At 37.4% G+C, this 13,031-nt stretch overlaps 1 protein-coding gene across 1 annotated transcript in view; it reads left to right on the top strand.

The window, feature by feature from the left end:
- Window positions 1–6,348, top strand: part of gbe1b (glucan (1,4-alpha-), branching enzyme 1b) — a 157,878-nt gene extending 151,530 nt beyond the window's left edge. The window contains exon 16 of the mRNA XM_039670539.2: window positions 5,746–6,348. Coding sequence (XP_039526473.2) covers window positions 5,746–5,805 — 60 coding nt within the window. The 3' untranslated portion in view covers window positions 5,806–6,348. The remainder of the gene's footprint in view (window positions 1–5,745) is intronic.
- Window positions 6,349–13,031: the final 6,683 nt, after the last annotated feature.

The following is a 13,031-nucleotide window of genomic DNA, read 5'->3' as shown; positions in this document are numbered from 1 at the left end:
ATAAACCACATGTGCTGTCAAGGCCTTCAGACACTTGCTATTCCAGCCTTTACACAGTTCTTATAGCAAGCATTTGGAATAATTTGGACCTAAAAAGCATTATGACCCTTAAATGTCACAGTAGTATAACAAAACGTTAAATTAAAGGGATAGTTCACTTTGAAATTAATTTTTGATATGTTTTAGCTTACCTCAAGGGCATCCAAGATCTAGGTGTCTTCGTTTCCACAGTATTTTCAATTTTGATATTTTTAGGTCAAACCGTTCCCTTCTATCAGTCATATAATGGAGGTATATGGGGTCCACCTCAAAGAGCATGCACAGAGAAGTCCAAATTAAACATGATTTAATGTTTTTTAATTAAAAAGCTGTGTTTTTGTGGAGTCACACCAGTGTGATTTAGTAATATTTATATACTATAATATTATTTATTGATATTTTGAATTGGCTTTTATTTTTTCTTTGCCATTTCTATATTTTTATTTCAGTTGTAGCTTTATTTTTAAGTGAAAACCAATTTTAATGGTTTTAGTTGTTAATGACAAGGCGTCACATCACATTTTACAGCCTTAATTTAAAGACTTCATGACCTTGACACACAGTCATAAGGGTCTGCGCCATCTCTGATTTTTTTGTGTGTGTTGGTTGATTTGGCAGTCAAAAGTTAGTTGAATACTATTACTTTGACAAAACTTAGTTTCCTTCTTTAATGAGGGTTTTTTCTCTTCATTATAATATCAAGACAACCGCATCCCCCTGACATTTGAGACTTTATGCCTTCAAAAAAAAATCAAAATGAATGTTAATTAAGAAATTATCATAAAATACTGTCGAATATTCAAGTGATTGTATGTATGAATTGCATTTGAATGAATTTTTGAATAAATGAACAGATGAGCATCTTGTAATTGACCCAACTGTGCACGCCGTCCTAGTTTTAAACTGAGTGCAATTAATACCAATTGTATCTCAATTAAGTTCGAGTCCAAACCCTTTATCCCCATTGCATATTCTCGACTGCGCGTTTAATCAGACGCATCTACATGCAAAAGCCAGAATCTAATTTGAAGGGATCACATTCTATTAATGAGGTTCATATTGCATTGGTTGCAATGATCAGCGTGTGTGCGGCGTGCTATAATAATGACATTAGAGACCTCTGCTGTTCTTTGTTAGCTGATTAATCCGCCATTTGTCACCATTGTTTTACGCAGCTCTGGGAAGTAAATGTTGTTGACACGCGGCGGCTGTGGCGCGGTGGTGGTTTTTGTGTAGACAGGTGCTGTGATTCACTCTCTCAGTCATCTGGCTCTCTCTCCACAGCAGTTCCGACTCGGTTTAATTAGTCACCGATGACGGTTGCGAGCTGTTCGGCTCCCGTGGCTCTGTGGAGGAATTGGCAGCGAGCAAACATGTTCTGAGGTGTTCTCGTTGGGCGAGGGAGGAGATACTGAGATGTGAGTCCTGAGGGAAGCTTCCTTACAGAGGAACGGCGCTCGATGGGTCAGGGCTGCGTGCTGAAGATTGCAGTGTGAACAAACATTTGGCTGATTCCTGTCGAGGATTGTGCAGGAATGGCTCACGTGTTGGGCCCACCTACAAGGAGAAAGCTCAATGTGAATTTCAATGATGAGTGATAACAGGTCAATTGAACTAATTCAGATCACTATAATTACAGTGTAACTTAGCCGATTTTGTGTTTTTACAACGTCGGTAGTATAAAGCTGCGTTCACACTACATGTGACCAAGCGACACGATACCATTCATTTTCAATGATAAACAGGCGACTTCCGGCGACACGCGTGGTGGCGACCGGAGGGGCGCGTCCAGCGACGCGACAAAGTTGAGAAATTTTTAACTTTATGCAAATGAAGAGCGATTTTCGCAAGCGACAACCAATAGGAGTGAAGTCAGTGGAGCGCGTCACTCTTCAGTGCTAAGTCTGACCGAGGCTCATTTTAGCAGTCAGAAACTGTCCTATAATGGATGATATATCTCTGTGTACATACAGTGGTGTTCACCATACTGACTCCATGACTGAATGGTTTTGGGAACCCAGATAGACCGGTATTTGCCCGTTTGCTGCAGTTAAAGGGATAGTTCACTTTGAAATTAATTTTTGATGTTTTATCTTACCTCAAGGGCATCCAAGATGTAGGTGTCTTTGTTTCCACAGTATTTTCAATTTTGACATTTTTCAGTCAAACCGTTGTTGTCTATCAGTCATACACTGGAGGCTAAGGGGGTCCACCAAAAAGCATGCACAGAGAAGTCCAAATTAAACATGATTTAATGACTCGTAAATGTAAGTACACATTGATGGCCTAAGACACGAAACGAGCGTTTTTTGTGAGAAAACGAACTGTATTTATATCGTTTTTACCTCGTGTTATCCAGGTGATCTGAATCAGTTGTTCAATGTCCAACTGAACCGAACTGAATCAGTTCAAAGTCACGCCGGAAGTGATCGCTTGCGTGTGACGTCACACAATATTTACGCAGAGATTTCGGAAGTTTTACCTTTTACTAAACATATTTAGATATACCGAAATCCTCTTCCATTGCGGTTTCCCGTATATCTAAATATGTTTAGTGAAAGATAAAACTTCCAAAATCTCTGTATAAACAAAGAGTGGCGTAGGCGCGCAAGCGATCATTTCCAGCGCATGCGCAGACCGAAGCGCCCTCGCCGTCACATCGCTTGAACGTGACCGTGATTACAAGAGGTAAAAACGATATAAATACTGTTCGTTTTCTCACACAAACCGCTCGTTTCGTGTCTTAGGCCATCAATGTGTACTTACATTTACAAGTCATTAAATCATGTTTAATTTGGACTTCTCTGTGCATACTCTTTGAGGTGAACCGATTGAGGACCCCCTTCACCTCCAGTTTATGACTGATAGACAACAACGGTTTGACCAAAAAATGTCAAAATTGAAAATGCTGTGGAAACAAAGACACCTACATCTTGGATCCCCTTGAGGTAAGCTAAAACATATCAAAAATACATTTCAAAGTGAACCATCCCTTTAAATAGCCGCGATGGCAAAGAGCACTCAATGTTTCTCGTTCATCTTTAATATCATGCATTTTATGTACTGATTCCATTTATATTTAGACTTTTCCTTCCAAAATATTTGTTTGTAGTGGCAATAAAACGCATTTGTTGTCTAACATAGAGTAACATCCGTGAATGTCACTCACAAACATTACTAGGCAACCAGTAGTGGGGAACGCCCTCCAGCGCAGCCACAAAGTCGCGTGTAGTGTGAACGGGGCTTTAATGAACAATGTTTTCTCGTTCTCTGTGTTACCTAAACCGAGAAGCAAAAGTCCGTCGGATAACACGAAACACACCGTCCAGTGAATTTTAACAGCTCCTGGGCTTTCAGGAAAACTATACTTCCGTAATTTTGTATCTCCTGCCCACGGACAGTCGGATTGACAGAGGGTTATTAACAGAACACTTATCGTAAGGGTAGGTTTATCACTGAAAATTGTATCATATTTTGTCTTCTCTTTAAACAGCATTATGGTAAAAAATACTATGGCAACATCTTTCTTACCAGCAAGCGAAAATGTTTTGCTTCGGGATGTTTGGCAGAAGGTGCTCTCTCTTCCGTATCTTCCCAATTAACTGACAGAATGACCGTTTCTTTCATTTTTTCCCTTATTTTTGGCCTAAAACACTGTTCGTGGTATTCCAGTTTGAAACGTTGACTACAAAGATTTTCTGTTGCGCCGTTCTCTCCATATTTCCAATTCTTGGCAGCCTTTAGCATCTGCCTACAGCAATCTGAATGGTTCACTGGAAACCGAAAGTAACACACTCCTGCTAAACGTTTACTTTTTCAATTCTTACACCTGATGTCACATGCTTCGGATGTTTTAATTAAAAAATCAGTCTACAGAATTTCATAGACAAACTGTCGGTGAAATCATCAATGCATGTAAAATCGGTTACGCTTCCTTTTACAGTACAGTACTTACAGTGTACTTACCTAGAAAGTACTTGCTAATATAAGATAACTACATGGAACAGGGGTAGGAGGTAGGTTCAGGGTTAGTACTAGTTATCAGTGTTGTAGTACTCGAGACTCGGACTCGTCTCGGACTCGGTCTCGAGACCATATTTTAATGGTGTCCATTTGGACTCGGAATTGACTCGTACTCGAACATTTTTTTTTTAGGACTCGGAATTATTCCCGAGTCCACTCGAGTTCAATTAAAAATATTTTTCATGATTATTAATGTATGTTAATAAAATATTTCTTTAAATTGATTGACACGCCCAGTGATTGGTGATTTTCTAGTGCGCAACTGCGCATGACAAATTGTAATAAAATTACTTTTAACACCACCTACTATGTGGCCTTTTTACCCTAAACTGATCATATTTTTTAAACTCTAAGTAAATTCAGTAAAAAAAAAAAAAAAAAAAAAAAAGGATTTCTCTAAGTAAATAAAAGTAAATTAGGTAATCAACCCTCACTGGTCTCGGTCTCGACTCGGACTCGACCGTCTCAGGTCTCGGATCGACTCTCTATGGACTCGGTCTTGACTCGGACTCGACTCTCTCTGGTCTCGGTGTCGACTCGGACTCGAGTGAGGTGGTCTCGACTACAACACTGCTAGTTATTACCCAGTAATTGTAGTTACTAAAACAAGGACATAGTATTTACATGGGTAACTGGACTGTAAAAGGAAGCGTTACCGTAAAATCTTACATATAACCACTTTAAGTCATGAAATTGAAACTTTTCTTTTGAACAACCATATGAAACCAACATGAATACAAAGATAACATTTCTAAAACTTAACACGTTAAAAGACGGATTTCTTTGTCTTGGACCCTAAAAATAATTTAGTGCATTTTTTTAAGTTTTCACAAATGTATGCTTAAAGAGTAACTATACACTAAACCAACTTTTTTTAGTTAATGATCTGTAAGAATGGATCTTTATTAATACCAGTCATTGATTCGAGTAACTTTTTTGACATTTGTTTATAAAGTGTTCTATTTCTACAATATATGGTGTAAAAACGTCTTAGTGCTGCCCTCTTCAGGTTGAACGGTGGCTACTGCAGTTGAATTTTCCTATTGGATGTTCCGCACTTCGTGACATACGCAGGTTTGGTGACGTAACGCCCGTGGCAGTATAAAAACCATCTTGTGTCGTCAAAACCACTGTAGCGTGTCCGGAATTGGAATTGTGAGTTTTGAAAACGATCAGGATAGTGTGTTTTAGCATCTATTTTAGCATCCCCTCTATCTCCGCTGGGGTCTGCCCACTTTTTCAGCATTTTCAAATATTGTCAGTGGGTGGAGTCAGGCTCTGACCAGGGTTACCCTTTAAATGCAAAAATTCAAATTGCAAACAACTTCTCATTTTTAATGTACAGCTGATTTGTAGTTAAGGAAAATCTTTAGTGAGATGAGATGATTGAATTTTTACTGAATTAGCTTAAGGCTGATAATGAATTCAAACTCAAATTCCTGCACGTCCCTGTCATGTACATTTATTAAACACTTTTGCATATTTTCGCCTCATGAATGTGAAAAACACACGCCGATTCCACTTGAGCCTCTGTTGTCTAACTTTGGCTTGAAACTTTTCCACATTCCACAGTGCTTTAGACATCGACACTTTTTTCTGTTATGCATTGTTTCAAAATGTGCTACACTGCCTCAACCGAGTCCCTTTGATCTCTTTCTGTCTTTGGCTCTTCCACTCTCTCAGGTTTACATTCCCTGCAGAACCGCTATTGTTCTGGCCAACGAGGAAATCGATTACTGCTAGTGAAGCACAATCAGCGATTCACCGCGAGATGGAAAGCCAGCACGCTTCAACCTACCTTCATTCACAGCGTGTTTGCCATGATCCTTTAGAAAGCACACATTTTCCCTGGGAACTGCCACCAAACTCAATTGAGTACAAGATGTTATGAATACCTTCTTGGCCATTTCATCTCGGGTAACTTTTCCTGTCATTGTTCATATATTAATGATGAAGAAGCTCTAACTTAGATCAATGCGTAATCGAAATCAATATAACCCCAATATATCTGTTTTTCAAATGCCTAGGTTTATTTTTTTCTGTGGTAAAGTGTGAAATTACTATTCAACAATCACTGTGGCCAGTATTATTAGCAATATTTGTCAGCACTGTATTATTAATGCCGTAAATAATTGTGAAAAGTAAATATAATTAATTGACAATAAGTGTGATCTGTCTGCTATTTAATTCGAATATGACTCAAGCACTTTTTGATGGGATGGGAACTGTTCTGTAAAAATATGAGAATGAACCGTGTATTAATTCATCCTAGTTAAAACAATCATTCGAGAAGGATGTCAGTTGAATTATATATTTTAATACATAACCTCTGTGTAAAGTCATAAGATCTAAGTTATAAGTTATGACAGGCTGTTTTTCAGTGCCTTCAAAATGTTTTCAATCACAACCAGGATTTTATATTAATTTCACTTACTAAATTAGATTTTTTTTTTTAAATAAAAGCTGTATTAATACAGATATAATATAGCTTGCGCTAATAATAATTCATTAATTTTCTGTTAGAAGACAGTCAAAATCAATATCTGAAATTCATGTTTTATAATAATCATTTTGTAGCACTGTTAGAGATCCAAAAACAAGTCTGTGTGCAGAAACACATGCATTATTATCCGGAAGCTTCTCTTATCAAAGCATCATAGGAAACTCTTGTGGTTTCGTGATTCAGAGAATCTAAAATGTCCCTTTATGAAATTGATGCTTGTAGATGTGCAGTAATTGAACCTGTTATACTGAGAAATGGCTTTCCAGAAAGCGTCTTGAATAAAGGTTTACGCTTATTCTACATGATTTTTGTTATTTCGAAAATACAGCAGTTATTGTCGAATGGTTTTATTTATGAAAATTTAAAACAAAAGCAGTCAAATGTAAAAGTTATCTTGTTGTGATGGTCAACGTTTGTTTGTGTGCAATGTTAAACACTGGGCTGTTTGTGTGTGAAAGCCATATTAACTGAAATAAAGCACTTCTAGAAACAAAGGACTGCTGGTTTCTTGCTCTCACAGAGCTCAACAGAGTTTTGGAAGTGAAATCATATTCAATTCTCAATTTTTAGCATTTAAATGAGCATTACCACAAAAACAAGCTTAATCAGTCTTGCTTAAGACTTAATGTCGATTCAGTTACAGTTTGTAATGTGCAATTCTTCATGGGATGAGCGGATCATTCAAGATATTTGTTTTCTATTTGTCGATTATAATTTTGCTTTGAGTCATTTGGGTCTTGAAAAGGTTTGGTTTAGCTTAAATGTCTTTACTGAAGAATTTTTCTAAATGTATATGGAGAAAATAAATGTTATTTAATTAATGTCAACAACATTAGATATCATGCATATTTATTCAAATGTATTTATCATTTCACCAGAAGATAAAGTTCCTGACAGAATATTGATATCCAACAGGCATAGTAATACTCTACGGGTCCCATGCAATGATATGATGAGGTGTTTCGCATCATAGTTAGTACTAAATAATATTTTATCACAATTTTTTTTTTTTTTATCACGACTAAATGTTATACAGAGCCCCAAAAGCCCCTAACATAAAGAGCCCCTTTTAAAACTCTTAAAAGTTTTGCGAGGGAACGCAAAACAATGGGGAGAAACTCTGCAGGATCAGTATTTGACCAATCAGAAGCCAGAACTAGTCCCTTTTATAATGAGATGTATGCAACTCGTAGTGCTTCTAAGGTATATATTTGCGTGTTAGTCTGGATGTGCTTTCACAGTCATTGATTGCAGGCAAATTTGCACTTGTCAGGCTTAATGCAGTGATTGTATATAGAGATGTTTAAAAAGGCTTTGTCTAGTGACAGTGACATCTTTACCACTGAGATTAACGGATCAAGTCTCTAAAGTGCTCGAAAACAGACAACAAACCACATCCTCACGCATCGATATACTTATTCATTGCTTACTCTATTAAAGTGTTATGTAACTCACCAGTTCGTGTCGAGTAATTTTTTTTTTTTTGGTAAACTATGGAAACCCATTTTCGGCTCAAGAATCAAATGTAATTGTGAGATGAAGTTATTCTCATTCAGCAGAATTCAGTTCAATATTGATTCAGTTCATCAAATGGCGTTGACCTATTTTCAAGAGTCACGTTATGAGATATAAAGCCCCTAATATGAGAAATAAATTAGCAGTTGTGAGGTATTAAGTTAGAAAGCGCCAATGTGAGAAACCAAGTTCCAAATGTGAGATATAGGCTAGTCACATTGGGACATCACAATACATGTTACACAATACACAATACATTTGACAGGTTGCATTATCCTGCTGGAAGTAGCCATTAGAGGATGTGTACATGGTGACCATAAAGGGATGGACATGGTCAGAAACAATGCTAAGGTAGGCCGTGGCATTTAAACGATGCCCAATTGGCACTAAGGGGCCTAAAGTGGGCCAAGAAAACATCCATTACACCATTACACCACCACCACCAGCCTGCACAGTGGTAACAAGGCATGATGGATCCATGACCTCATTCTATTTACGCCAAATTCTGACTCTACCATCTGAATATCTCAACAGAAATCGAGACTCATCAGACCAGGCAACATTTTTCCAGTCTTCAACTGTCCAATTTTTGTGAGCTCTTGCAAATTGTAGCCTCATTTTCCTATTTGTAGTGGAGATGAGTGGTACCCGGTGGGGTCTTCTGCTGTTGTAGCCCATCCGCCTCAAGGTTGTGCGTGTTGTGGCTTCACAAATGCTTTGCTGCATACCTCGGTTGTAACGAGTGGTTATTTCAGTCAAAGTTGCTCTTCTATCAGCTTGAATCAGTCGGCCCATTCTCCTCTGACCTCTAGCATCAACAAGGCATTTTCGCCCACAGGACTGCTGCATACTGGATGTTTTTCCCTTTTCACACCATTCTTTGTAAACCCTAGAAATGGTTGTGCGTGAAAATCCCAGTAAGTGAGCAGATTGTGAAATACGCAGACCGCCCCGTCTGGCACCAACAACCATGCCATGCTCAAAATTGCTTAAATCACCTTTCTTTCCCATTCTAAAATTCAGTTTGGAGTTCAGGAAATTGTCTTGACCAGGACCACACCACTAAATGCATTGAAGCAACTGCCATGTGATTGGTTGATTAGATAATTGCATGAATGAGAAATTGAACAGGTGTTCCTAATAATCCTTTAGGTGAGAGTATTTATTAGCACTTGTGTCTCATAAAACCATGACGTCATTCTCAGATAAGACGAGGAAAATGGAACGCACCGTAAATTCAAAGTCTCAATGTCAGAATAAAAACACAAATGTGAAATAGTCACGCTGCAAGATATAAAGTCTCAATTACAAAAAAAAAAAAGATGCAATTGTAAGATTTTTTTTTTACTCTGAGGTAGGACCTGGTTTCCATATAATCAGTGTACAATACCAGCAGAAAAGCTATTTGATCACTTTCTGTTGCAAAGGGCCCCATTTTAACTGCTCAAGAAAACATTCCTATTCCAAACGAGTTCTGAACACCTCGTTTACCTTTATGCAACAGCAAAAGGGCTTAAAATCCCTCTCTGTTTTGCTAAAAGCTTTGAGAGGGCCACTTTGCATAAATATCTGCCTCTTCCACAAGGACCATTGTGAATTTGAAGGAGGACGTTGTCCTTAATCGTACCTTTCATCCTGACCAATGGCATTTTCATTAGAGTTCTTGAATTGAATGTGTTAATCTAAACGGGGGGAGTCAACTGGAGCGCTGGGACCGCTTTGTTTCGCTCGTCTTTTGAGCTAATCAAGTCTCCGTCATTAATCACCTCCGTGACTGTGTGGAACTGAAGAGTGGCTGAAGGAAGCTGCGACCTCACTTTCCCACACAAGGTCACATGTGGACAATGCCTTCTTTTTATGCGCATTATTCTTCCGTCTCCTCTTACTGATGCTCCGTGTAAATCATCCGCTTTCATTGACACTTGTGTGATGTATGTTTGGCCTTTAATGTAGTACAGAGAGAAGCGCTCTGCATCTATCTTCCATTTCCCTCGTGAGTCGGATAAACTTGCATTATGTCACTGATGAGCCAGAAAATGGCAGTAGTAATGAAATTTCACTCGGGTTTTGTCGGAGCTCCTGTTTCCGAGAGCTGCATTAACAATAGCGTTAGGCGGGGATGAAGTTCCAGGTCTGTGATTGGCTGTGAAGTAGTTTGGCTGGCCATCGGGAACACCTGAACTTTTCCAGATGAGCCGATCGGCAACACTAGTGGCAGACATGATAAACAAAGATGAGCAATGAAAAGGCTATAGACCTTATTCACAGCAGCGCCATCTTTAAGGGATATACATGCATCTCTTCAGTGGGTTGTACTGTTATTTAATGTGTTTTTTGGATTGGTCTGATGACGCAAAAATACGATGCAAAAATAAAAAAATTCATTACACACAAAAAAAACCTGTAACGGATCATTACGCAGCTTTACAGCAGATGCCATTGGAAACATGCTGATTTATTATATTTATTACAGAGATGATATTTTTCATAACCTGAGATGAAAAGTTTTTTTAAAAAAAGAACAGCATTTATTTACAATAGAATTCTTTTTAACAAATACCGTAAAAAGTGTGCCAAGAAAACATCCCCCACACCATTACACCACCACCACCAGCCTGCATAGTGGTAACCAGGCATGATGGATCCATGTTCTTTTGCTGTATACCTCGGTTGTAACGAGTGGTTATTTCAGTCAAAGTTGCTCTTCTATCAGCTTGAATCAGTCGGCCCATTCTCCTCTGACCTCTAGCATCATTCTTTGTAAACCCTAGAAATGGTTCATTTTTTTCTCTCTTTCTTTTCTGGAAATTTGTACATGAATACTTTTATTCAACAAGGATGTGTTAAATTGATACAAAGTGATAGTAAAAATTTAAATTGTTAGAAAAGATTTTTATTTTGAATAAAAATCTTTTTATTCAAAATAATAAAAAGATTCTTTTTATTATTGTTCTTTTTAACTTTTTATTCATCAAAATTCTATCCCAGGTTCCAAAAAATATATATTAAACCGCACAAGTGTTTCCAATAAAAATAATGATTTCTGATAATGTGACACTGAAGACTGGAGTAATGGTGCTGAAAATTTAGCTTTGCATCACAGAAATAAATTCTATTTTAAAGTATATTAGGTTTCTGGAAACCTGCTTGCTTGTTTTTGTGTTGTTCAGATATAGAAGGCCATTCTCAAAGGTTCTGTGAGGGACACCGCAGGCTGTCCTCATATTCATAAAGGGAAGTGAATAAAGCACAGTTCTTTCACTGTTCGCTGGCGTTGAACTCTTTGAGTTTGTGTAATAATGCTTCCATCTAGTGGTAGTATCTGCATTTACTGGTAAAAGATACATATTTTAGACTTTGTGTTGGCCCATGTTTGTGTTTTATTTAAATCTTTATGTAATATTTCTAATTCCACTGCCCTGTGTCTCACGTTTTTAAAGGGACAGTTCGCAAAATAAATAAATAAATAAATTGTGTGAATGGCCCCTAAAACCAATAAAACCAATAAAAAAGTGTGTTGTGTTGTATGTATCTTATGACCAGTTTCATTTAGCTTGAAAGCGCATTTTTATACCATATTTAAGAATGCTCATATAAATAGAATAATGCTTATTGGATGACAGTGATTATAATAAATAAAATAAACAGATATAATATTTCTGTCTTTACACTTAACCAGTACAACATATAAATGTTCCTCAAAAGCTTGTATCATTTGATATTAACATTTTAAAGGGATAGTTCCCCCAAAAATGAGAACATTTGTCATTTACTCACCCTAAATATATTTTAAAGAATGTTAGAAATGGCACTTTGAATCTTCAATGACCCAAAACTGGTTAACAATTGCACTTTTTATGTATGAATGTTACATTACAAATTATTGGGCTGCCCTATACTTACTTAACCAGTTTTACCTGATGGACTCACGAGAATTGCAACATACTTTAAGTGATAAAAATCAGGTTGTACATGAGTTCCAGAAGATGGCGAATGTTGGTTTTAAAGGAATGGTGTGAGTAAAAGTTTCAAGCGCCTCTAGTCTGGCGTATCGATGTAGCCGAAAGAAAGAGTCTCTGCAAACACAGTGACTTTAGTGATTCTGTTCTTCAGCTCCACTTGTCTGAATGTTTTCAGATTGTGTGTGTTGAAAGTGGTTTATTTCTCTGAACGCACTAAATCTCTCTCATGCAGGCTTCATAGTCCACTACAGTTGCTCACAACAAAGGATCCCTGTGTTATTTGTGAGTCAGCCTACAGATGTTTGAGTTTGGATAAGCTGCATATTTTGGGGAGACTTTTTCCAATGTCAAACTCTGTAAATCAAACTATCATCAAAGGTTTCTTTGAACAAATTTGCTAGAACAAAGGAGCATCAAGAGAGTTGCTGTGAAAATGTATACTGCTCTAGTTGTGATTTATTGCCAAGTTACATACTTTACTTGTATTAAATACTTTTGAAAGCATGTGAACAGCCTGAACCTGTTGCCAAGGGAAATGTTTCATCTCGATCATGTGGATTCCTATATTGAAAAGACTGGGTTTCTCTGGCAAAAATCAATAAAATACCATCAAGCAACAGAACCAAACGGGATATCCATGGTTAGCTATAAAGGAAACACAGGTCTATGGGTTTGAGTACGGCATGTATCCGCAGTTGTATTGCAAATGTAATGTTTGTCAATTGAAGGACTTTAGCCTCTGTGTTTAGTCTGTCAAATATATTGCAAATTGTTCTGAAATAAAGGCAGTAACGTGTTTTCATCTGTGTGTTTTATGTGGCTAAATAACTCACAGCAATTTCTAGTTATGATGCCCAAATAATAAATCTCAGTTTACTTAATATTAAACACGTTTTAATTTACGGTACTAATGTGTATGCAATTTGGCTGTTCATTTTCAGACCCAAAATTAGCAAAAATATGCAATTTGATGGAGTTGGCCAAAAAAA

The sequence above is a fragment of the Pimephales promelas genome, chromosome 16, assembly GCF_988280905.1.
Source record: "Pimephales promelas chromosome 16, fPimPro1.hap1.1, whole genome shotgun sequence".
Classification (NCBI taxonomy): Eukaryota; Metazoa; Chordata; class Actinopteri; order Cypriniformes; family Leuciscidae; genus Pimephales; species Pimephales promelas.
Note: the sequence above shows the minus strand (reverse complement) of the source record. Positions and strands in the feature narration are given on the sequence as shown.